Source organism: Bubalus bubalis, chromosome 3 (genome assembly GCF_019923935.1).
Source record: "Bubalus bubalis isolate 160015118507 breed Murrah chromosome 3, NDDB_SH_1, whole genome shotgun sequence".
Lineage (NCBI taxonomy): Eukaryota > Metazoa > Chordata > Mammalia > Artiodactyla > Bovidae > Bubalus > Bubalus bubalis.
The window spans coordinates 7,006,725-7,032,521 of record NC_059159.1 but is presented as its reverse complement, the minus strand read 5'-3'; the positions used below and the strand labels follow the sequence as shown (position 1 = coordinate 7,032,521).

The following is a 25,797-nucleotide window of genomic DNA, read 5'->3' as shown; positions in this document are numbered from 1 at the left end:
GATATGCTGGTTCAGGCAGAGTTCGTGGTCTGTATTAGTCTATCTTGGATGGCTTTAAAACATGGGCTCTTGGGTTTTGTTTGTATTTGCAGTAGATTGGACATACTTCCCTGGGTTATTTAAGGGCGCCTGTCTGAGGACTTGGGCACTGTGTGGTGATGCATTTCGTCCTGTCTCTTGTGCAACAGGAAGCTAAGGGCTAACCCTTTCTCGCCAAGCTTTGGTTCATAACTGAGTGCGATCATCCTGGAAAGCGCATACTACATTTTTACCTGTAGTTGAATAGTATAGAACATTATACGCCTTAGAAGTCAGTTCTATTAAACAGTCCAAAAATACATGAAATGAAATGTTTAAAGCAGCAGTAGCATACTTCTGAGATGTTATGTTTCTGACCTGAGACTTCCTCCTTGAACTTCTCTGTTTCAGTCGGCTGAGTGAAAACTTAGTACAAGTGGGTCTTTAATGTTCAGTCTGATGAGGAACTTTTTTTTTAATGAGTAATTTTTTTGGAGTTAGTACTTTGCGTTGGTGTCTAATATGAGTGCTTACAAAATTCTTACATAGCATATGTCATAACCAGTATTTCTGCTTCGCTGCTCCAGGGTTTTGGAACTTCTAATCTAGGAGGAAATAAATGTCTTTAAACCTTAAGGTAGTTTTTCTTCCAATTCTTATAAATATCTTACATTTTTATACTAAAGGTGCCTCTGTGTGATTATTGCAAGGTAGGTGTTAGAATATGCAACAGAATTTAAGATTTAACACTGAAATGAAGAGAGCTGGCTTTTTTTTTTTTTAATTAAAAATAAGTCTGACATGCCTTAAACTATTAAACTCTTCATAAAAATTACCTTTTGCAGAAAATAACGCATTTTTTTTCTTTTGCAATCACTCTTGAATCTGAATCCGTGGCAACAACCTGGTTAAGGATTCCTATATGCTGGTTGAGGATTTCACAAGTCAGTCTGGGAATCAGTCAAGCAGTTTCTAGGACTGGATGTGTTGGATGATAATAACACTGGTTCTTAAGACTTTAATGAGGAAAGGGCAGGGTTGATATGATGGGAGTAACTGGATTAAGATAATGAACCATCAGTGGGTTGGGTGGAGTCTTTAATAAATGTCTGTACAGCTGGTTATTATATGGTTTTTAAAAAGTCAGCCTCGTTAATCATGGATATGTTAATATATGACAGAATTAAATAATATTTTTTCACCCATCACTTAGCAGATATAAAGGTGAGGTGGTTATCAAGTGGGGGAAGTGGGCAGATGTGAGGAGAGGATGCTCTGGCGTGGGCGGTAGAGTGGACCTGGGAAGGAGTGGACCTGGAAGGAGGCGCCCAGCCTCTGTTCACACTGAAGACGACCACGTGTGTCCCCTGGGCCCGTGTTCCAGAGTACACGCGTTGCGGTTTCAGAATGGTCAGACTGGTTTCACTTTTTGGCTGTCAGCAGAGGATTAATCATATATACTGTATTTATACTAGAAAGCAGTGAATTGAGCAAGATGAAGTGTGACCATGTGTATGTGGTTTAGTTGCTCAGTCGGGTCTGACTCTTGTGACCCCATAGACTGTAGCCCTCCCAGGCTCCTCTGTCCATGGGATTTCTCTGACAAGATTACTGGAGTGAAGTGGTTGCCATTTCCTCCTCCAGGGGAATCTTCTCGCCCCAGGGACTGAACCTGAGTCTCCTGCATTGCAGGCGGATTCTTTAGCACTGAGCCACCAGGGAAGCGCCTGACCATGTGTGTAAGTGGGGGTAAATTTCCAAAAGGTACAAGTTGATATCAGTTATGTTAAATACAATAAAAACAAGATCGTCTGTGATATGCTGGAAATAAAATACACAAAGCTTACGTAAAATAAATGGACTAGAGGAATGCACACTAGTAGTAGGGCCTCTGGAAATAGGGAGAGGAGACCCACCCAGAAGTGGAGTGGTGGACCTGGAGCTCATCTGTAATGTTCACACTTAAAACATTTATGTTGCCATGTATTTATGTAATTTAGGGGGACACGTGGCAGAACACTAACAGTGGCTGGTTCTGGATAGCGGCCACGTGCCAATTGTTTTTTTCTTTATAGCTCTAGGCATGGTTTGAACCATCCTCCAAAGCCCCTCCAAAAAGCTTAGACTCATCTTCACGGGGAATAGTTATTAGTCTTAATTTCATTCTGTTTTCCTAGAAAACGTGGACACAGACTTGCAGGCCAGCCTGGGGCAGAGCGAGGAGAAGCCTGTGCCCGCCGCCCCTGTGCCCAGCCCAGTGGCGCCGGCACCTGTGCCATCCCGGAGAAACCCCCCTGGTGGCAAGTCCAGCCTCGTCCTGGGTTAGCTCCGTCTGCCCCGAACTCTGTCGTTCTGTTCCTTTGTTTTTTCCATGCTTGTGAACTGCACAACTTGAGCCTGACTGTACATCTTTTGGATTTGTTTCATTAAAAAAGAAGCACTTTATGTACTGCTGTCTTTTTATTTTATTTTTATTTTTTGGAAGAACAGGTTCTCTGTCTGTCCTGATTCCTCTGGGTCTGTAGGCCTTGGCATGAGTGTTTTCTAGTAGTAGATTGGAGGGAAAGCTTTGTGACACTTAGTACCGTGTTTTTAAGAACAAACCATTTGGTTTCAAATGTGTTAGAGGATCTTTTGTACTGAGGTTTTTAAAACCCTTTTTTGGTCAGCTTTACTTGGGTTTACCAAGCCTGGATGGGACAGACCAGTGAACAGTCCACAGGCGCTGTCCCTTCAGGCCCCCAAGCAAAGTTGTCTTGATGCCGAAACCTACCTGGTGTTGCCCTGTCAGTGCCCTTTGCTAAAAAGCATCTTCCTGTGCCATACGGAGCGATAAAAGGCCTGCGCCCTATGCCTTGCCGCCTGCAAAGCAAAAAAAAGTAAAACAAAAAATTGCCTTTTATTTCTGAACCTTAAGATATATTTAAGCCAGATACTTAACATGACGGGCTGAGCAAAGCCTGCTGCTCCCACGCAGAGGAAGGCTTGATGTTCACTCAGACTGATGAATTCCAGGTGGTGAAGCAGGGGCGGGGTCTTCATGGGGCAGGGACCCGCTGGGGGCAGTGCTCTTCTTAGATAACTTGAAGCTGTGTGCATGATGCTGGTGCTTGACCATGAAACGAAAGTCTCATCCTTAAAATGTGTGTTGTACTTCACAATCCTGGACTGTTGCTTAAAGTAAACGATGTACAAATTTTGAAACACTGTGTCCTGTGTCGTCTTTTTGAGATTGTTTCCGCAATTCTACCTGCTTAGTTGCTTTTTTCTTTGTTACTAACAATCCTGCTAGCCAATGATTTGATGAGCCCTTCGAATTAAAACAGAGGTAAGGAAGGCCTAGAGAGAAGTGGGCTTCTCTAAAGAAACAGGTTTAAAGTCAGTGTGAGTTCAGAATGCCAAAATGAACATTAAGTAACATCTGGTAGTAAAAGACAGGAATAATACAGATACCTGGCTTCCAGAACAATTATTAGCCAGTACACTTTGGACTCCTCTACCACTTATCCTCCTTTGCTGGGTGATAACATTAACATTTTAAGTTCTCTCATGCCTACCGGATGCCTCTTCATGGTGGGTGATCAAAGAAGAGGGCTCCAAAGAAAAGGGTCATGTAGCCAGAAGGGGACAAGGTCATCTGAGTCCTGTCAAGTGATACAGGAGATTGGAGAAGGCACACTGGGTTCTAGGGAGAAGGTTCCAGATCGAGGTATTAAACGTCCAAACCGGGCACTGTCCGATGGCTTTCTCGGTGTACCTGTGCCGCTCATCGGCAGCGTTCCTTGGGCTTGTCATTTGGAAGCTCGATTCCTAACTTTAAGAGTTTTGGGTACTTCCTTGGTGGCCCAGTGGCTAAGACTCCATGCTTTTAAGGGGGCACTGGTTGGGGAACTAAGATCCTAGGGGCGTGCCCAAAAAGTTAAAAAAAAAAAAATTTTTGAAACAGGTCACCTTTAGCCACCCCCCACCATGGTTGAAATGGCTTAAGCTTGGTGTGTAACCACCAGCTCATTTGACTTAATAAGCATCTCTTTGGGAAGAAAAAGGGTAATCATAGGTTTTGGGGGTGTTGTTTTTCTTCCTTATTATTTTGCAAAATGGGCAGCTGTGCTATACAATTTTTCCAGTTTCACTAAAACAGATTAATCCTACAAATAACCTGAGATAAGGTTTCTGTTGGAACTAAAGAGGCAGGAAACCTGCACCCTTCTCTCTCAGTAACTAGACAGACCTGGGAAAGACAGCTCCCTGATTTGTGTCAGAACTGTAACTTGGCTTTAGTTCTCTGCTATGAAGGTGAGTGCCTAGTCCAAAAGTGTTGTGAAGGAGCTCTGCCAGTCATTTTGGTACTAATACAGGTTTTTTAAATTCTTCATAAACATGTTTGCTAAGGGTGTTGAATTTTTCCCCTTAGAAAGCTTATGGTTTAGAAAGTGAAGTTGAACTTAAAATGATGATGGCAGAAGAGTCAGCATTTTGATGACAGTCTTGGTTTTTACACAGTTATGTGACTTAAGTGGCTTGGTATTTATTGCTAATACCTAGTCTCCTTCCTCGGAGAAGGCAATGGCACCCCACTCCAGTACTCTTGCCTGGAAAATCCCATGGACAGAGGAGCCTGGTGGGCTGCAGTCCTGGGGTTGCTAAGAGTCGGACATGACCACTGCGACTTGGCAGCAGCAGCAGCAGCAGTCTACTTCTTAAGTGTTTTAAAATTAGATCACCAGGCTTCCCTTCCTGATGCTTCTGTTCCATTTAGAAGTACTGGGGTGTTCAGACCCAATGGAACAGAAGCATCAGGAAGATGGGTCAGTCACTCAAATCTGAATCTAGTTTGTAGTAAATATATTTACATGTGAGCTTCCCTGGTGACTCAGATGGTAAAGAATCCGCCTGCAATGCGGGAGACTTGGGTTTGATCCTGGGTTGGGAAGATATCCTGGAGGAGGACATGGCAACTCACTCCAGTATTCTTGCCCAGAAAACCCCATGGACAGAAGAGCCTGGCGGGCTACAGTCGATAGGGTCGCAGAGTTGGACTCGACTGAGTAACTAAGCACAGCATATTTACATGAATTCAGGAAATAAATTACATGAAATCTACAAAAAATTGAGAGTCAACAGAAGTTAGCAGTGACCAGCATTTTCGCAGAGGAGGATATAACAGGAGGATTCTAGAGAAAAATCAATTCCACAGAAAGGATGGTCCCGATTACCTGAGCCTGGTGGAAAGTCACCTCTTCCAGGTAGAACAGGTTTGAAGTAGATGCTCCCATGTTTCAAGCCAACTCTGGTTTGTGAATTCATCTCTGAGGAGCTGTCCCAAGAGCCTGTTGTCTTCAGATTCACTCACTTCAGCTACTGGGAGTCCCCGAGTTTCTGGCCTTGGGTTGGTGCTGCCTTGACGCAGCGGGAGGAAGCTCTCCTCCTGTCCCCGCGGGGTGAGCAAGTGTGGGTTCTGAGAAAGCCGGAGCCGGCCCACAGGTTTAAGACGACGCTCCCCAGTATTCAGGACAGTCCAGGGGACCCCCGGAAGGTCTGGCCTAGTAACGTTTGGGGTGAGGGAGGGCGGCTGATGTCCACGCAGTCGCACCCTCAGACCAGAGGCGCGGCTCTGGCACCGCCACGCCCGGTCGCGGGCGCTGGGGAAGGCCCGGGGCTCCGGCAGGCGGGCGGGGCACCCGGGCGCCTAAGCAAATAGGCCCGGCCCCGCCCCGCTCGCCGCGGCTCCGGAAGCGGCCGGTTCCGCGTTTCCCCCGGGTCCCCTGCCTCGCGGCGCTGGCGATGAGGATGCCGGCGGGGCGCGCGCGGCCCGTGCGGGTGCTGGTGGACATGGACGGCGTGCTGGCGGACTTCGAGGCCGGCCTGCTGCGGGGCTTCCTCCAACGGTTCCCCGGGGAGCCGCACGTGCCGCTGGAGGAGCGCCGCGGCTTCTTCGCGAACGAGCAGTACCGGGCGCTGCGCCCGGACCTGGCGGTAGGGAGAGGGTGGACAGGAAGGGTGCGGCGCGAGGGGAGCGGGGAGCCCGGACCCCACAGGACATCCGGGGACGGGGGACCTCTCCCCTGGGTCAGTACTGTCTCTGCTCCGTGTCCAGACACCTTCCTGTTTAAAATGAACAAAGCTCACTTCAGAATCCACACTTCACTTGGGACTAGACAGTCTGGGGGTTGGGGTTGTTTCCTTACTGCTAAACAAAATCCTCCACCCGGGACTCTGATTTGGGGACCAAAGCTCCCCAGGAACCTCACCTGTGAGCCCTTGCTGTGTGTGCGCGGGGGAGGTGTGTGTGTAGGGGGGAGGGGTTGAGGTCTGGAGCAGAGCCAGGACGGGAACGCTGTATCTTTCAGGACAAAGTAGCCAGTGTGTATGAAGCCCCAGGCTTTTTCCTAGACTTGGAGCCCATCCCTGGAGCCTTGGAAGCCATGCGGGAGATGAATGACATGCAGGAGTGAGGAAGGGCGGCGAGGGAGTGGGGGCTGGGGGGCAGGGGCGGGCACCACCCCGTCTAATCGTGCCCCCTCCCAGCAGCACCCAGGTCTTCATCTGCACAAGCCCTCTGATGAAGTACGACCACTGTGTGCAGGAGAAGGTGCGGCTGCCCCAGCGCTCCACGGGCAACCTTAGCTTCCTAAATTATGATTTTTTAAAAGAAACCATCAGGGGACTTCCCTAGCAGTTCAGAGATTAAGACTCTGTGCTGCCAATGCAAGGAGGCACGGGTTCAATCCCTGGTCGGGCAACTGAGATCCCGCATGCTGCATGACCTAGCCAAAAAAAAAAAAAAAACCCAACACACCAGCAGAAACACAGAAAATTGGGGGGGGGGGGGCAGTGGAGGGGGTATCTCACAAGCTGTAGACCCTCCCTCACACCTACTGGCCCTGAGTTCAGGGGCCCATCTTGCCCTACTGACCCTGTGCCCACCTCACAGTACCGCTGGGTGGAGAAGCACCTGGGACCCCAGTTTGTGGAGCGCATTATCTTGACGAGGGACAAGACAATGATCTCGGGGGACCTACTCATTGATGACAAGGAGGTCATTCAAGGTGGGGAGCCTTTTTCCTTAGCAGTCTCCAGACATCTGGCCTGCTGGGATTAGGGGGAGGGAGTACAGATAACCAGATTAGGGACCTCGGGTTCTCTGCCTCCCTGCCCAGGCCACGAGGAGAGCCCCAGCTGGGAGCACATCCTGTTCACCTGCTGCCACAACCAGCACCTGGCCCTGCCCCCGCCTCGGAGACGGCTGCGCTCCTGGAGCGACAACTGGAGGGAGATTATAGACAGCAAGCGGCGAGCCCTGCCTCCGGACCCCGACGGCCTGGGGCTTCCCCAACAATGAGGCCGGAGTAGGGCGAGGCAGACGGGCAGGAAAGCCGGGCAGAACCGAGTCCCCGTGCAGCCTTGAGGCGGTGACCCCTAAGCACCGCGCCGGCCAGAAACGCGCTGGGAGAACACACATCTTTTAAATAAAACGCTTTGGCTCGCTGCTCTCTTAAGGCCTTTTATTTGGGAAAGGGAAGAGTCGGGACTCTCCGGCGGGGGGAGGGGCGGGGGGAGGGGTGGGGGGTGGGGGAGGATACAGGCCGATGAGGAGGTCTTCACCTCCCTCCCTCTGGGCTCCTTAGTCCATTAGTCCCATAATCCGCCCACCTCCACGTCCACCTGGACACCGTTCCTCTCGGAGCCGCCATTCCTTGGTCATGTAAGAGGTCAACCTTAAGGGGGGCCAGGACCTTCCCCTGCTCCCGAACCCCAGCTTTCCACGGGGACCCACACCCCTTCCCCCATGCTGAACGGTGTCCACTGGACTCTAAGCCCTGCACTGTATGCCAGCAGCTGGTCCCCTCTCCCTTCAGCAGCCCTCTTGCATCCCCTAGGCCCGACTGAGCCCCAGACGTGCTTCCAGGCACAGCATCCCCCCTCACTAACCCTGATGGCAGAGAAGGCGGGCCAGGGCTTCCAAGCAGGGACCGTGGGGTGGGGAGGGGAGGAGACACCGCTCGAAGAGTCCGTGCCTGTCCTCTGACGTGTCATCACCCTCACAGCCACGGTAACAGTCACTGGGCTGGACTCTCAACAGCACGGGGCACGCTCTGGTCTTTGAGGCGCCCTACCGTGGTGTCTGGCTGACAGGTCTGTGCAGATCAACAGTTAAGCCAGAGAGTTCTCAGGGCTAGCATCCGCCAGGCCAAAGGCCCGGCTTGGAGACCTTGTGGGGCAGGTACCCAGCCTCCACAGACAGGGGCACAACACCGCCCTCAGCTTCCTGGAGCCGCAATATACTTTGAACAACAAGGCTTCTCATTTCTGCGTTTCAAAATGACTCCAGACACCTCTCTGTTAGGGGAGAATGCTTCCTTCCTCAAGCTCAGACAATTCTCCTAAGCTCCAGGCCCAGCTGTTCCTCAGGATAAACATCTTCTGCGAAGCCTCCGAGTCCAGGGACCGCGCTGCTTCCTCCTGGAGGGTAAGACCCGGCTGGGGTGGGGGGTGGGCCAGCACGAGGGCCTCTTTGGCAGCATCTTCAACTTCCCCGTCCACGCGTCTCAAGGCCTGGCTTCCTCACTCGTCTGGGGCCTTTCATCACAGTGCAAATACCTGCCGTGCCGAGAAAACGCACCTTGAAATGGGCCGAGCGCGCGCCGTTAGAGGACAGGGCGCCGCCTCTCCCTGAGCCCCAACCAGGGTTTCAGTTTCGTCCAGCGGGCATTGGGTCAGGACTGCTGGGGGCCCTCCGTCCTCGGCAGGGGGATCCCCAGGGCGGCATCCGCTCGCCAGCTGCGGGCCTCAGCCACCTGGCTGGGGGAGCAGAAGTCTTCCAGGAAGATCTGGGCCAGGTTTCGGAGCCGGGCGCTGGCCGACAGAGAGAAGCGCAGCATGCACTGGACCACGGGCCGGGCCGTCAGCTCGGGGTGGGGGCGCGCGCCGGGTGAGCCCAGGCCCATGAGCGCGGTCACGGCGGACAGTACGGTCTCCTCGCTGGGGCTGGACAGGCAGTTGACGATGAGGGGGACGCCCCCCGCCTGCAGGATGTGTTCCCTGTTGGCCCTGTCAGCGCAAAGGTTGCAGAGGCCGCCTGGGGAAGAACAAGCGGACTCAGGCCTCAGCCATGGGCCTCCTCTGCCCTCTCCTCCCCAAGTCCCAGGGAAGGGCCGGGCCCCCGAGAAGCTGGCCTGGGGACAAGGGACCCGAAGCCCACCAAATCTCCAGCCCTCCCTTTCAAGGTTCCAGACAGGCCTGCCTGCCAAGGCCCAGCCTTCTGGAGGTGGACGCTGAACCTTGTCCCTCTCGGTCTGGCCACTTCAATGCTTTCCTGGGAACTCCCTGGTGGTCCAGGGTTAGGGCTCCACACATTCCCTGCTGAGGGCCTGGTTTGATCCCTGGCCGGGAAACTAAGATCCTACAAGATGTGTGGCATGACCACAATACATGTATGCGCGCGTGCACACACACACACACACATATGCACACACATACATATACGCACACATATGTAAGGTGATTGTTTCAAGGTGTACATACATCAAAACGTATCAAGTTGCCCCCTTACGTAAAGTTTATCATGTCAGTTATACCGCAATAAAACTGTCAAGAAGGCAAAGTATAAACCACCTCAATCCTACCACCCATTTAATATTTGCTTTTCATCCCACAATATTTAAATGTGACTCCATATACTTGATAACAATGTGATCCTGTTTTCCTGTGAACACCTCTCCACGCCAATAAATCTACAATCATTTAACACCCACGCAGTCCACCCTTTTACCATTTTATGGATACAACATAATTAAGAGGTTAAATATCATCCACCGCCACCACCCCCCCCCACCCCCAACCCATCACTGTTGCTAGGATTCTGGGGGATAAGAGAAAAAGACAGAGTGAAGAGACCTGTGGTTCTGGATGGAAGAACCCACCACCGCTCACGTAGTGTGGCCTGACCTGGTACTCTCCCGCCAGCCCAGAGCCCTGGGTGTGGGAAGCTGACTTCCTGTGGCTCCTGGGTGAGCTTCCTGCCGTCAGGGCACCCCCACCCTTGGGTTCCTACTCCAAACAGATGACCAGCTTCTAGCTCATTTGCATAACACGGCCGCCCAGCTCCGTGCAGCCAATGAGGAGTGACTGACAGCCCACCCACTTCCCCTGCGTCTCTAGAAACTGGCAGAGACTATGGCTTCTCGCAGCCTCAAACCCATCCCGGACGTCTTTCCCAGCAAGAGGGGACAGGCGCAGCAAGGTGGGGGGCAGGGCTGGCGAAGACCTCCTCCTCCTCCTCCTCCTGGCTCAGCCACCTGCTCCTGAGCAGTACCTGGGTCAGTCTGGGTCCCGCTGAAGGGAAGCTTATAAAGGTTCCATCCACTCAACCTCTAGGGACTTCCCACTGCACCTGGAATAAAGTTCACACTCCCTTCTAGGATCTTCACATGTTGCCACCCTCTTTGTTTTTTTTTTTCTATTCTTTTTTCTTTTATTGGCCATGCCATGTGGCATGCAGGATCTTAAATGCCTAAGCTGAGATTGAACCGTGCCCCCCATGCAGTGGAAGCTCTAACCACGGGACCACCAGGGAAGTCCTGACACGCACTTGCTGGTAACCAGCACATCACTGCTCCCTGGACAGTGAGGTTTTCCTGGACCACCACATAAGCCACACCCTGCCACGTCCAGGCACTTCCCTCATCACCTTGTTTCATTTTCTTCCCATACTTAGAACTTTTGAGGGATCACCATGGCTTTTTCTTGCTTGCTGACTGCTGAGCCCCACTAGAAGGATACACTCCCAGAGGTCAAGACCCAGGGTGTCTTATTCCCATCATGTCCGGGGTGCCTGGTCCAGGGTGTGCTCTACAAACATTTGTTAGAAGGATTGTAAAGCAGTGAGCAGCAGGAAACGGCCACACTGCAGATGGTTGGGAGGCTGGACAGGATGGCTCCCCGACACCCTGCCACCTGGGACATCTGCGGTTCTGGGGTCTCACCGACAGGGGACCTCTGAGGGGCAGCCCCAGAAGGGGAGGCGCTGATGCAGGGTCCCTGCCCACCTCTCAGGTCACTCCAGTGGAGCCCTCAGCACAGCTTGGGGCCTACCTTCCCACCACCCTCCTTACTTGCGGTCTGTCCCCATCACTGGGCACCACACGGCATCATTCACCTCTGTATCTCAGGGGCTGCAACTGTGCCTTCTTGCTGGGCACAAACATGAAGGGCACATGACTGAGCCCCACAGAGCAAGAGTCACCACCACCCCCACTTGCAAGAAAGAAGCTGAGGCCACTGAGTAACTTGCTCAAAGTCTCAGAAAGTGGGGAGCCCGCTGCCACTCCCAGGATAAAGGGTGTCCCTGTAGAAGCCACGAGAACAACTAATCCTACCATGGGTGGAGACCAGGCTCAGCCAGGCGCGGGGACAAGTGGAAACGCCCCGGCAGGACCCCGGCTTCTCGAACACACTGGCACCATCTCTTCTGAGCTCCGAGTGGAGCTGCAGCCTCCTACCCACACTGCGGACTCAGCTCTGGCATGGGGGACGGGACTTATCTTTGCCCTCAAAGGTGATATGGTGAAAAGCCGAGTCACTCTTGGGCTGGTGAGTCATCATCGCGCCCAGGTGTGCCTGGGCAGGGCTCTGCCACTCGGGATAATCAGAGGGCATCTGCAGGAGAATAGGCACGGGAGGCGGTCTCCCAACAGCCAGCCCCACCTGCTCCCCGCTTACAGGCCTGGGAAGCCTCCAGGGATGGATCGAGGGCTGCCAGCGCTCACCGGCTGCCAGGTCCCACCCCAGGCAGCTCTTTAAGCCCCTTAGCCTTGCTGGCAGCGACCGTGGAAGATGAAAAAGAGCAGTCAAAGCCTGGAAAGAGAAGGGCTTCAGGGATAAGAAGGCTGAGCAGGAGCACCCGAGAAGGAGCCAAAAGACCCGCAAAGAGTGGAAGAGAAGCCTCAGCTGCTCTGAATTTTCCTCCGAGCCCACCTCTGCGCACTGGCCCTGAAGAACTAAGGAGGGTTGTAGAAAAAGAGCAACATGAAGCCTGGAAGCTTCCTAAAGAAGGCCCAATGACAGCAAACTGGTTAAAGAAAGTAGGGTACATCCATATGATGAAACATTATACAGTTCTAAAAATCACATTAAAAAAAAAAAAGTGTAATGTGGGAAAATGCTTGCTATATAAGGTTAAGGAGGAAAAAAGAACACCAAATGTGTCATAAAATTGCAATTAAAAAAAAAAAGTCCAGGGAATTCCCTGACCGTCCAGTGCTCAGGACTCTGTGGCCTCACTGCTGTGGGCCCAGGTTTAATCCCGCTCGGGGAACTGAGACCCTGAAAACCAAGCAGTCCAGCCAAAAAAATAAAAAGGTCCAACAAGATGTTACCTCTTCTCAGAGCCTTCCTTGACCGCCCTAATCAGTCCCCCTCCCCAGAGGCCCTCTCCTCACCACCTTCGCTTCTTTTCTTCATACCAAAGAAGGGGAAAAAAAAGGAAAAAAGCAAAAGAAGAAAATATTCATAGATTCTGACAGAGAACTCATATCCAGGATATTTAAAGAACTCCTTCATATCAGTAAAAGATGAACAACACAATAAAAAAAAAGAATGAGCAAAAGACTTAGACAAACTGCACAAAAGGGCCAATATATGAAAATGTGCCCAATATTCCTTATTAGAGAAATGAAAATTAAAACCACAGCAAGAGGCCCCTATACACCGGTCATAATGGAAAACCAAGCAAGACAACAGTAAATGCTGGCAGAGCTATCGGAACTCTCGTGGTGGTGAGGAGTGTACACGTCATAATTACACTGGAAAACTATCTGGTAGCTTCTAATACAGTTGAACACACATCTACCGTGTGTGTGGGTGTGTGTGTATGTACATGAATGCGCACGCAAACTCAGTCGTGTCCAACTCTTTGCGACCCCATGGACTGTAGCCCACCAGGCTCTTCTGTCCGTGGAATTTTCCAGGCAAAAATACTGGAGTGGGTTGCCATCTCCTTCTCCAAGGGATCTTCCTGACCCAGGGGTCAAACCCACAACTCCTGTGTCTCCTGCATTGGCAGGCAGATTCCTTACCACTGAGCTACCCACGAAGCCCATACATCTACCCAGTGACTCAGCAATTCCACTTCTACCCAGATCTGAGAAAAAAAGAGTACATACATATACCCTAAGAAATCTACCTGAGACAAATGAGTACCTGATGTATACAAGAAAACTTGTATAAAAATGATCATGACAGGCTTCCCTCGTGGCTCAGTGGTAAAGAATCTTCCCACCAATGCAGAAGACACGGGTTCAGTCCTGATCTGGGAAGACTCCACACGCTGGGGGGCAAATAAGCCCATGTGCCACAGCTACCGAGCCTGTGCTCTGGAGTGCGGAGCTGGAACTATTGAGCCCTCGAGCGAACTACTGAGCCCTCGAGCCGCAACTACCGAAGCCTGCATGCCCTGGAGCTCTGCAACCAAAGACGCCACAGCAATGAGAAGCTCTCGCACGGCAACTAGAGTAGTCCCTGCTCAGAGCAACTAGAGAAAAGCCCAGGGAGCAACGAAGATCCAGCACAGCCACAAATAAATACTGCTGCTGCTAAGTCACCTCAGTCGTGTCCGACTCTGTGTGACCCCATAGACGGCAGCCCACCAGGCTGCCCCGTCCCTGGGATTCTCCAGGCAAGAACACTGGAGTGGGTTGCCATTTCCTTCTCCAGTGCATGAAAGTGAAAAGTGAAAGTGAAGTCGCTCAGTCGTGTCCGACTCCTAGCGGCCCCATGGACTGCAGCCCACCAGGCTCCTCCGTCCATGTGATTTTCCAGGTGAGAGTACTGGAGTGGGGTGCCATTGCCTTCTCCAACAAATAAATAAAATCTTTAAAATTATCGTAACAGCTTTACTCATAAAGGCTCTAAGGAAATAACTCAAAGCTCCACCAGTGGGATGACTGGAGGAACAACTTGTGGCCTATTCATACAAAGACAGGAGCTACTGATACTGCAACAATTTACATGGACCTCAGAAACATTATGTTCAGTGAAAAAAAACCAGAGACTCAACTCAAAGAAGCCTGAACCAGTCCACTTACATGAAGTTCAAGAACAGGCAAAACGAATCCATGGGGCTAAAGGTTAGAACAGTGGTTACCTCAGGGTGGAAGAGACTAACTGGCAGAGGGTATGAGGGATCCTTTCGGGGAGATGGTAATATTCTGTATCTTCATTTAAGTGCGGGTTACATAGATGTACATACACTTTAATGAACTTGAAAAATCATCAATCTGGGACTTCCCTGTGGTCCACTGGTTAAGAATCCACACTTTCACGGCAGGGGTCTCGGGTCTCAATCCCTGGTTGGGGAACTAAGATCCTCCATGCTGTGCGGTGCAGCCAAAAAAAAAAAAAAATCATCAAACTGACACGTAAACCGTGTGCTTCACTGTCTGCTGATCCCGCTGCAATTTAAAGGCTGGTTACCACGCAAAAAGGAGAACAAGTTCTGACTGGTGGATGAACGTGTTTTGGACAAACCAGGCAAGGCAGAGAGAAAGAGAACAAGGGGTAAAGGCAAGGCCCGTCTGGACGGGAGCCCCAGAAAGCCCCGGGAGAGGCAAAGGAGAACCTCCAGGTGCCACCTGGGAGGAGAAAGCTGGTGGCTCAGAGAGGTCAGGCAGGGGATCTCAAGTCACACAGCAAGCAGGGCATCGGTGCTGGGAGGGACAGGAGGGCCTAAGGACTGTCCTGGAGATCGAGGAAGGGCGTGCTGACGAGTGCTGAGCCTGCACCTGGAGCCCTGGAGGGCTGGGCAAGTCCTTGGAGACACTGGCTGGAGAGGTTGTGTCTGAGCACCTGCCCACCCCAGGGCACAGGGCTGGCCGCAGTCAATCCCAGGTCAAAATCTTCACTGTGGACTATTTGTTTCGGGGTTTAACTTTAGTATTGGGTTGGTCAAAATGTTCATAACATGTTATGTTTTCCATAGCATCTTTTTCTTTTTAGCTCTGCCTGGTCTTAGTTGTGGCATGTGGGATCTTCAGTTCTACAGTTGCATCATGTGAGAGCTTCAGTTCTTTAGTTGCAGCATGTGGAATCTAGTTCCCCAATCAGGGATCGAACCCTGGTACCCTGCATCTGGGAGCTCAGAGTCTTAGCCCCTGGACCACAGGCAAGTCCCATGTTTTCCATAACATCTTGTGGAAAAACCCAAATGAACTTTTTTGCCAACCTGGTATCTTGAGTTGGTCTTCCCTGGTGGCACAGATGGTAAAGAATCTGCCTGCAATAGGAGAGACCTGGGTTCAATCCCTGGGTTGGGAAGATCCCCTGGAGAAGGGAATGGCAACCCACTTAGTATTCTTGCCTGGAGAATCCCAGGGACAAAGGAGCCTGGAGGGTTACAGTCCATGGGGACACAGAGTCAGACACAACTGAGCAACTAAGCATGCATACACACACACACATCTTAAAGAAAATCAGTCCTGAGTGTTCACTGGAAGGACTGATGCTAATGCTGAAACTCCAATACTTTGGCCACCTGATGTGAAGGACTGACTCATTTAAAAAGACCCTGATGCTGGGAAAGATTGAGGGCAGGAGGAGAAGGGGATGACAGAGGATGAGATGGTTGGATGGCATCACCAACTCAATGGACATGAGTTTGAGTAAACTCCGGGAGTTGGTGTGGGACAGGGCGGCCTGGCATGCTGCAGTCCACGGGGTTGCAAAGAATTGGACACAATTGAACGACTGAACTGACTGATTCTCACACACACATTATCTTGAGAATGGTTCTCTCTTACATTTCAGGATGGACACTCAAGGGGTGAACAGCATACAGAGAAAGCTACTATTATGTGTAAGCAGGCAGCAGACAAATATACACATATGTACATGTTCATATCTGCTGATTCCATGAGAGGGGAACAGAGGGGAACCAACCAGGATGGTATTGAGACTTCTCTAAAAACACAGGGTGATACAGTTTTCACTTAAGTGATCTGTTTGGTATAATCTAAAAAAACAAAATTAAAAAAAAAAAAATCATGGCCTTTTGTGGTTCTGACCTAGACTTCAATTCTAGAATTCTATTATACAGGGCCATTCCAGCAAGTGAGAAATGATATACAAATAAGCAGCACCGCCTTTGAGAGCAAAATGGAAGCAACCTAGCCGGCCATCCTCAGGGGCCCGCTAGACCGCAGTCCCACCACACTCAGGACATCCTGCAGTGCTTATCGGGCAGCTCTTTAAGGGCTGACACCGAACGTGTGCCAATAGGTGGCGCTAAATTTTTTTCCTGTTTTTTTTTTTTTTTTTTTTTTTTTTTAAGGGACTTCCCTGGTAGTCCAGTGGTTAAGATTCAGAGCTCCCAATGCAGGGGGCCCGTACTGGATCCCTGGTCAGGGAACTAGATCCCACATGCCACAACTAAGACCCAGCACAGCCAAATAAATTTAAAAAAAAGGCAGGGGGCGGGGAGGAGCGGAATACAGACATAGTATACTACAGGCATGTGTGAGACATACAATGTATACACAGTATACATACAAACACATACATATTTGTTTATAAATCCTGCAAATATCTCTGGGAGGATACACAAGAAACTGGCAACAATGGCTGCCTCCAGAAAAGGCTATAACTCTGTACCGGGTGAATGCATTATATATTCACACACATGAATAAAACAGACACACCCTGCCTGTGCCTAGACCGGAGAGGAAGCGGGCCGGGCAGAGGTGCCCGGATCGGCCTTCCCAGGTGGCGCGCGAGGGAGTGATGGGACGAGAACCTCGACTTCAGCTCTTTCCTGTAACTAGTGGCGGGCTGGGGAGGTTTTTTTTTTTGTTTGTTTTTGTTTTTAAGCTGAAAGATGTGTGATCCTAGGACCCCAAAGCACCAATGAGAGAAGGAGGTTCCCCGGGGACCCCAGTGTTCCGCGGATGGAGCGAGGGCTCTGTGGTGGGCGGAGCTAGCTAAAAATCCCGGGAACGCCTCTGCAGATTCAAGTGAGCCGAGCAAGCAACTCCATTTCTCTAAGTTCATTTCTACTGAGCTTCTTCATCAGTAAAACGGGCAGAGAGGATTAGATAATGTTAAGACCCCTCTCTGGCACCCAGTAGACATGGACCAGGCAGGCCCCTGTTCACAGCCCCGGAGACTGGCCCAGGGCACACCTGCAACCCACACACACAGAAAGCGCAGGCACACACAGGCAGAGGTGAACAGTGAGAACGCACGTGCCCAAGGCACCTGCACTGAGCTAAAGGGCTGAGGCACAGCCAGCCATCCAGCGCCTCTGCACACTCTTTCCTGATTGAATTCTCTCCCTCTCAGAGGTGAACCCATTCCTGACTTGTAATAAACAGGACCTTTTATTTCCTGTGTGGCTTGTGGATCTTAGTTCTCCCATCAGGGATTGAACCTAGGCCATGAGAGTGAAAGCACCGAGTCCTAACCACTGGACCACCAGGGAGTTCTCAGTTCAGTTCAGTCGTGTCCGACTCTTTGAGACCCCATGAATCGCAGCACGCCAGGCCTCCCTGTCCATCACCAACTCCCGGAGTTCACTGAGACTCACATCCATCGAGTCAGTGATGCCATCCAGCCATCTCATCCTCTGTCGTCCCCTTCTCCTCCTGCCCCCAATCCCTCCCAGCATCAGAGTCTTTGCCAATGAGTCAACTCTTCGCATGAGGTGGCCAAAGTACTGGAGTTTCAGCTTTAGCATCATTCCTTCCAAAGAAATCCCAGGGCTGATCTCCTTCAGAATGGACTGGTTGGATCTCCTTGCAGTCCAAGGGACTCTCAAGAGTCTTCTCCAACACCACAGTTCAAAAGCATCAATTCTTCGGTGTTCAGCTTTCTTCACAGTCCAACTCTCACATCCATATATGACCACTGGAAAAACCATAGCCCTGACTAGACGGACCTTTGTTGGCAAAGTAATATCTCTGCTTTTCAATATGCTATCTAGGTTGGTCATAACTTTCCTTCCAAGGAGTAAGCGTCTTTTAATTTCACCATCTGCAGTGATTTTGGAGCCCCCAAAAATAAAGTCTGACACTGTTTCCACTGTTTCCCCATCTATTTCCCATGAAGTGATGGGACCAGATGCCATGATCTTAGTTTTCTGAATGTGGAGTTTTAAGCCAACTTTTTCACTCTCCTCTTTCTTCCAAATAATTTTTTTTTTTTAATCACAGATTCCCTGCTAAACACTGTAATTCAGTTCTGCCTTTTTGGACTTTATAGAAATGGAATCATGCTGTACATATTATTATGTGTCTAGCATCATGTGCTTAACATTATGTTTGCAAGATAATTGCATGGAGCTGTGCAGATTGTTCATTTACCTTGCTAAGTAGTATGAATATCCACAATATTGATCTTCATCCCAGTGTTGACTGTTTGCAGGCTGGGGCTATTACAGACAATACTGCTGGTGACATTTTTGCCTATGTGTCTACACGTGCCTGGACCTAGCGCTGTGAATGTAACTGCTGGATCAGGGGGCATGCCTCCCTTCAATTACACTAGATACTGTTTTCCAGAGGCGGCTCAGGAGTCATCCACCAGTCTTTTTCAGTACACCACCACCATCTGGTGGCAGCTACGAGTATTGCAGGAAGTAGAACACAGGAAAAAGGATTTAAGCTGAATTGTGGGAGGTGCCTCCTACTTGAACTCTGTTTTGGTAACAACTGTCAAGTATTCTGTGATATCCTAGGATTCAGTTTTCATGGAAGCAGAGAGTTATCTTCTGGCTTGTTTGCATCTCCACACAGCATCTAGAATGGTGCAGGTGTGCACACACAGCAGGTAAGACTGAGGATCAACCAGTGGTGCTTCAGGCCAATGCTCTCAAATTGATGCCAGAGCCTGACAGAGGTTTAATCTGGGGCATGAGCTCGGAATCCTTCACTCATTCGAGTGTTTACTGAGATCCTGGCTTTGGATCTGGTTCCTGATAATCCACCCACTTCCCATCCCGACCCAAGCAAGGGTGGCTCTGGCCTAACCAGTGCCCATTGCCCAAGGGTACGTCCTCCTAATACCGCTCCGACACCCATTGTGAGGCTAGGGGTCAACTTTCATACCTTTTTCTGTCACTCAGTGATGCTTTTCCAGAAGGAACAAATCCCTGGAAAAGATAGGTCATGAGACACTATCCCACTTCAGTCTCTGGGAAATGAGGGAACTGCTTACCCTCAAAGGGGTCTGGATAGCAGACCATGCAGCTGCAGGCACTTTAGCTCATTTAATTGTCAACAACTCTGTGAGGCAGGTATTGATCCTGCCCACCTGACTGACGATGGGAGAAGGGAAGTCATGTGTCCAGAGTTAAGTCGCAGAGTGAGGACTGGAACCCAGGCCTGCCTGACCCCAAAGCCCTGCTCCTACCAAACTCAATCTCTTCTGCACCAACAAACCAACACTCGGTTTGATTCTGCCAAACCGTGGCTGTGGGCAATCTTACCTAGTAGTTGTTCCAGAACCAGCCCCACTCAGGGCGCCAGCCCCAAGTCAGGGGCAGGACTCTGCGTGCGTGCACTCGCCTCATCCCCTCTTTCCAGGCCAAAAAGTCTGAGCAGTCAAGACAAACATAAGCAAAGCACTCTGACCTCATGGAGATCACAATCTCAGACCTGCCACCAGAGAGAAAAGACTCAAAGCTACAAAGCACAGCGCAGGATAACCATTGACAGTGTAGCGCCACAGATATTAACAGGAAAGGAAACAAAAGGAGTAACAAAATAGGCTTCTAAGCACCACTGGGACTTCCAATTTATGCACAATAAATAAAAAAGAAATTTCATCTGCAGAGGACCCCGTGGAGGGATTCTGTGCTAAGAAAGCTGTTGTTCCTGGGATTGGGGACCTTAGGAAGGAGGAGAAAAAGAGAAGGAAAAAGCGGTTGTGAAGAGGAAAACTGGTGATTAAGGATACGAATGATTCTAGACAAAGTGCCTTCACAGACACAACAGCTCTGCTCCCCACAGCAGTCCTGCGAGGCAGGCAAGGCTCAGATGAGGAAACGAAGCTCAGAAGAGATGTGACTCATCCACAAGGATCAGCTACAAAGTGAAGTGGGGACCGTGGACTCTGGGTCCAGGGCTCGGTCACCCACCCTGGGAGCCCCAAGCCCAGTGGGCTGGGATCTCAGAGGGCTCCTGTCTTGGGAAAGGTGCTTCCTGATCCTGTAAAAACTTGCCTTGGCTGACTGCTCTTTTTAGCAAAGTTTTCTGCCAAGTCGAGACCCTAGTGGTCCAGTGGTTAACACTGCCACTGCAGGGGGGCATAGGTTCGATCCTTGGTCAGGGAACTAAGACCCCGCATGGGAAGCACCCCTCCTCCACCTCCCAAAATAGCTTCAGTTGGAGGAGATATATCATGGCCTTTTACCATTTACCTCTGTGGTCATCCTCCCCAAAACCCATATCCCAGTCTAATAACGAGAAAAATGTCAGGCAAATCCCAACTGAAGGAAAAGCTACAAAATACCTGACCAGTACTCCTTAACACTGCCAAGGTCATTCACAAAAAGAAAAAGTCTAAAACGGGCACAGCCCAAAGGAGCCTAAATCTAACATAGTATCTTGGATGGAATCCTGAAACAGTAAAAGGTTATGAGGGAAAGACTGAGGAAATTGGAACAAAGTATGGCTTCAGTTAATAACAGGGGTGCCCAGGTGGCTCCGTGGTCAAGGATCTGCCTGCCAGTGCAGGAGGCGCAGGTTCGATCCCTGGGTCGGGAGGATCCCCTGGAGAAGGAAACGGCAACCCACTCCAGTCTTCTTGTCTGGGAAATCCCATGGACAGAGGAGTCTGGCAGGCTACAGCCCATGACGTTGCAGAGTTAGACAGGACTGTGGATATTGGCTTATTAATTGTAACAAGTGTACCATACTGATGTATGATGGTAATAATAAGGAAACTCGGTGTGCATACATAGAAACTCTGTATTACCTTCGCAATTTTTCTAAAACTGTTATAAAATACAAAGTTTATTTTAAAAGACAGCGAGAGATTGAGATCTAAGGAACTTAACAACCAGATTAAGAGCACGGATCCTGGTTTATACAGAACAACAACAAAAAATGTCCACTTGGGAACTATTAGAGAAGTCTGCCTAACTGGGTATTTGGTGACAACGGAATTATTAAGTTCATTTCCTATGAAGATAAGACTCCTTTCGCTGTGCAGAGAAATGTTCTTTTTTAAAGACACATGCTGCAAAAAGAATGTTGGTTTTGTTTGTTTTTTGCAGGACCTCAGTTCCCTAACCAGGGATGGAACCCGCCGCCCCTACAGAGGAATAGCAAAGTCCTAATTGTTGGACCACTAGGGAAGTCCCAGGAATGTTGGTTTGCCCTCAGAATAAACTCCAAACTCCCGCCCAATGCCTAGATCTGAGTCCCTGTAAACTGGTGCGAGGTGCTCTCTAATTTAGCAACACTAAATCCTTCTCTCTCATTTAGTACCGCTCTGGGCTTCACTCACCACAATGGTGCCACATCAGCCTTCCTTCTGGTTCCTCCTGCTCTGGGGTCTTGGCCCGGCCTGTGCCTTCCAGCCAGGGCCAAACCAGAAGTAGTCCCTTCCTTCCCTTGCTCTTCTTCATCAGCCTGTTTTCTTCAGCGCCTCAGCTTTTTTGTGTGTCAACCATGTGTCTCCCTCTGCTAGAATGTAAATTCCCTGAGGGCAAAGATCTTTTCCCAACTTGTTGGCCATCTCACCAGCATTTAGAACAATACTTTGCTCACACAGTACCCGCCCAACAAACACCTGTCGGGTGAATAATTCAATAGGTCTGAGACCAGAACAACCACAGGTGCCAAAAGCCCTTCCGAGTGAAAGCTATTTCTCTCGATGGTGAAACATAAGATAAAGAGGTTTTAAAAGAGTGCTCAACTTTTTTTTTTTCCCCCTCCAAGGGGCTTCAATCCATTCCCATTTATGATCTTACCTCTAACCGAGAGGGAAGGTAGACAGGTAGAAACGGTCCTGGGCGTGGGTTCCAGGCCAGACTCAAGCCACCCGTGAACCTGTAGGCTGTGTGGGCCGCGGAGGCATTACAGACACTATGAAAGTCTGCCTTCGCTGCTGACAGACGGCCTAAGTAAGGCCCTGCTGCTGCGGCTAAGTCGCTTCAGTCGTGTCCCGACTCTGTGCGACCCCATAGACAGCAGCCCACCAGGCTCTACCGTCCCTGAGATTCTCCAGGCAAGAACACTGGAGTGGGCTGCCATTTCCTTCTCCAATGCGTGAAAGTGAAAAGTGAAAGTGAAGTCGCTCAGTCGTGACCGACTCCTGGCGACCCCATGGACTGTAGCCCACCAGGCTCCTCCATCCTTGGGATTTTCTAGGCAAGAGTACTGGAGTGGCTTGCCATTGCCTTCTCCAAGTAAAGCCCTAAGAGAGCCCTTTTCCAACAACTCACTTCTAACTCGTTACCTCATCAGGCACCTAGGAGACCGCCCCATCCTTACCAATAGCAAACTCCACCAGGGTCTCATTCTCTTCCGACAGCGAATCGAGGAATAAATCCAAGACCTGCAGCTGCCGCAGATACTGGTAGTTACCGGGGTCATAGGCGAAGTTGGCGAGGTTGGCCAGCACTTGCTCCTTGGCGTCTGCGATGGAGAAGCGGGCAGTGGCGCCAGGGCCGGAGTGACGGTCGCGGCCCCCTTGCCCCCACCCCGAGGCACTCACCTTGGCTCTGCGTCTGCTGGAATTCCGTGACCAGCGCCTGCAGGTACCCCAGCCGACCGACGTGGGGGTCTACCTTCGGCTTCTGGGCCATGGGCGGGCGGCCAGGGGCCCCGGGGAGCGGGCGGATGAGTGTGGACGGCGAGGCTGGGGAGCGGGGCGAGGACCCCACCTGGTTCCGCAGGGCCGGGGAGGGGAAACGAGTTCCTTTCCTGGCTCCAGGCTCTGCAGCAGCTTGCAGCTGAGACTGGGCTGTGGGAGGCGCGGTGGGGACTCAGGACCTCTTAGGAGATGGGACTGAACACCTAAGTCGGGGAGCAGGAGACAAGGACCCACCCTCGCGCCGTATGAAGGAGGGCCAGCGCCCAGCTGGGCGGGACGTTCAGCTGGGTTCCGGACTTCCGGGGGAAGCGGCACTTAGCCACGCCCAGAGGGCGAAAGGGGCGGGGCGATGAGGCATGGGGCGAGGGGCGGGGCCGTCGCTGAGCTCGGCGTGCCTGCGCTGCCGGCTTCCGGCGTTTTGTCTCCAGCAGGCGGCGATCAGCCTCTTGATGGAAGTGGTAACTGAAGCCTGCGGTTGTGTTGAGGCGAGCCCCTAGGGCCCTTAGGAGCTCAGAGGTGCCGGGGGTGGCCTGTGTGGAGGACTGTCGGGGTAGAAGCACCTTCAGATGCCCCCGCGCTTGGCGATGGGCCGCAGTCCCCGCCCCTCCACCCTCAAGGGACGCCGTGGAAACGCGAGCGTCTGCTCCTTGTGTCCCCTCTGTGGCTCTTCTGACACTACCTTCTGGTCGGCTCTTCCCAAAAGCCCAGTGAGGACTTCCCTGGTGGTTCAGTGCTTAAGACTCTGTGCTCCCAGTGGAGGGGACACGATTGGATCCCTGGTGGGGGAACTATGACCCTGTATGCCCGCGGCGAGGCCAGGATGAAAACAAATCAGCGAGCCTGGTATCCTCTGCTCCCCAGTCCCGAGCTGAGCCTGCCAGGTGGCGGGGCGCACCCGGGGCAGCACCATCGGACCCGAGAAATACCACTTTAGTGGCTTTCTGGGTTGTGGGGAGCCCAGAATGCTGAAGCCCTTCTTTCTAGTCCTTTCTCAGAGTTTCTCAGGAAGGGGTCAGGCGACAGAGCACCAGGGAGAAAGGTGGCCCTCTTGGACTCCAGCGTGCTTGAAAATGTGGGGATGGAAGCGGCTTAGGCTGTGAGTTTCTGGAGGGCAAGGGCCTTGCGCAAGGACAAAGTGACTGCCACACTCCAACTTGCCACAGCCCCACTGGCAGCAGCCCCCACCTGGTGGGCTCGGGTGCCTGTGATCAGCCCCAGCCCTATGCACACACCTGGGGCTTGGGGACCTTGGCTGTTTCTTGCAGGGCAGTGACCCCAGGCCCCTCACCAGGCCCTTCACATTCTAAGGAGAGCTGATTCGACCTGGGGAAGTATATCTCAGCCCAAGGTGGCCAGGGGGCTTCTCTGCTCCTGTCTGGATAGAGCACTAAAGACCTAGGGACAGGATGGAAGTGGGCTCTACCCCACACTGGTCAGGAACTGCTCTAGACCCTCTCTAGAGGAATCCCAGGATCAGCCAAGTGTGGGTTCTGGAATCTGATGGGCCATCACATCCTCCATTACTTGTCCCCTCCTAAGGCTTTGGAAAAGACCCTGATGCTGAGAAAGATTGAAGGTAGGAGGAGAAGGGGATGACAGAGGATGAGATGGTTGGATGGCATCACCTACTCAATGGACATAAGTTAGAGCAAGCTCCAGGAATTGGGAGATGGACAGGGAAGCCTGGTGTGCTGCAGTCCATGGGGTCGCAGAGTTGGACACGACTGAGTGCCTGAATTGAACTGAATTAAGGCTTCTGAGGCCCTCACCTCTGTGAAGAATTCTTAAGTCCTTGGTTTTGTGACCAGGTCTTACTCCTCTCTGCCCAGTTCGTGACACAGTAGCTCCTCAATATTTGTTGAAGGAATTCTGCCCAGAAATGATTGCCACTCTTGCCCAGGGTAGGGAGTGGGGGAGGGCAGGCAGAGGAGGTCAAAGTTCTCTATCCTAAATGTTTACTAATATCTTTTTTCCTTGAAAAGAAATCAGTTTTCAAGAATGGGCCTAAAAGGGGATGCATGTTTCAAAGCCATGTTGCTTCTAGCACCAAAAAGGATTCATCTAGGGACCTCCCTGGTGGTTAAGACTCTGCACTTCCATTGCAAGGGGTATGCATGGGTTTGGTCCTTGGTCCTTGGTCCTAGTCAGGGAATTTCAAGATCCCACATGCCATGCATGTAGTGCTTCAAAAAAAAAGTATCCACCCACCCACCAGCCCCAACTCTCTCCTTTTCCACTCAGTTAAGATGGAGGAGGCAGGACATGGTAAAGTGTGCCCAGCTGTGCATTCTCCCTTCAGTGTACAAGCTGTGGATGGTGACCAAGTGCAGACAGGATGGGGCGCAGGGAGGCAGTGGAGGGTCTTTAGGATCAGACTTTTCAGACTGGAAGAGACCTTAGCTTATCTAGGCCAACCTTCTCTGTTTTCTGCGTGCCCAGAGTCAAGGCAGCAAATTGTGGCCGTCAAACATCAATTCAGGTTCCGTCCCAGCTCAGACCCTTTTGCCTCACCTTTGTACTACGTTTTTTTTTTTTTTTTTTTTTTTTTTTGCCATAAGGGGGCACTCGTGGGTCCTGGAAAAGACAATATCCAGAAGGGTGCTTACTCATGCCAGTTGGACTTGTGCTGGAGGGCTGGAGCAGGTCATAAAAAGAAAATCAGTTCTCTCCTGATAAGACTTTCTTGCTGAAACCGGTTGAGCTTGAATCAATAAACAAGGTCCAGGGTGGGAGTAGCCCTGAAGGCAGATGGGAGCAAACTTACTCCAGGCCTATTTTTCAGCTTCATTACTTCACAGGGTTTATAACCCGCTGCAGAAAATGTTTTTGTGTGTATAATTCAAACAAACAGTTTTTCTATTCCCTCGGTTGGGACAAGCCTGGGCTGATAACAGGCAGCTCCCAGGTGATGATGACCTCAGGGAAGGCACCAGCAAAAAGAATATTGTGTGTGTGTGTGTGTGCGCGGGG

The 25,797-nt window shown here is 51.1% G+C and overlaps 3 protein-coding genes across 11 annotated transcripts in view; 2 read left to right on the top strand and 1 right to left on the bottom strand.

The window, feature by feature from the left end:
• The window catches only part of JPT1 (Jupiter microtubule associated homolog 1), a 13,569-nt gene extending 11,106 nt beyond the window's left edge, over nt 1-2,463 (top strand). The window contains exons 6-7 of one of the 2 annotated variants that reach the window (XM_044938559.1): nt 1,663-1,757; nt 2,196-2,405. In XM_044938559.1, coding sequence (XP_044794494.1) covers nt 1,663-1,723 — 61 coding nt within the window. In that variant the 3' untranslated portion in view covers nt 1,724-1,757; nt 2,196-2,405. Of the gene's footprint in view, nt 1-1,662; nt 1,758-2,195 lie in introns of both variants that reach the window. The other variant, XM_006045238.3, reaches the window with a different exon arrangement.
• Nucleotides 476-25,778, bottom strand: ARMC7 (armadillo repeat containing 7). 5 transcript variants are annotated; one of them, XR_003107660.2, is made up of 4 exons: nt 22,729-25,778; nt 22,506-22,649; nt 21,517-21,695; nt 8,960-9,097 (listed from the first exon to the last, which is right to left on the bottom strand). XR_003107660.2 is itself a non-coding variant. In XM_025279490.3 (3 exons), exons 1-3 carry the CDS (start codon nt 22,817-22,819, stop codon nt 8,546-8,548), a joined length of 309 nt encoding a protein of 102 aa, XP_025135275.1. In that variant the 5' UTR covers nt 22,820-25,775; the 3' UTR covers nt 476-8,545. The 5 variants fall into 5 exon arrangements, 4 of the variants coding, with proteins under 4 accessions (XP_025135275.1, XP_044794492.1, XP_006045296.1 ...); XM_025279490.3 differs by lacking the exons at nt 8,960-9,097; nt 21,517-21,695 and adding an exon at nt 476-8,619 and having other exon boundaries at nt 22,729-25,775; XM_044938557.2 differs by lacking the exons at nt 8,960-9,097; nt 21,517-21,695 and adding an exon at nt 476-6,123 and having other exon boundaries at nt 22,729-25,775.
• NT5C (5', 3'-nucleotidase, cytosolic) lies at nt 5,803-7,511 on the top strand. 4 transcript variants are annotated; one of them, XM_006045236.3, is made up of 5 exons: nt 5,803-5,994; nt 6,369-6,469; nt 6,550-6,610; nt 6,953-7,067; nt 7,179-7,511. In XM_006045236.3, exons 1-5 carry the CDS (start codon nt 5,803-5,805, stop codon nt 7,358-7,360), a joined length of 651 nt encoding a protein of 216 aa, XP_006045298.1. In that variant the 3' UTR covers nt 7,361-7,511. The 4 variants fall into 4 exon arrangements, with proteins under 4 accessions (XP_006045298.1, XP_044794490.1, XP_044794489.1 ...); XM_044938555.1 differs by having other exon boundaries at nt 6,547-6,610; XM_044938554.1 differs by having other exon boundaries at nt 5,803-6,087.
• Nucleotides 25,779-25,797: the final 19 nt, after the last annotated feature.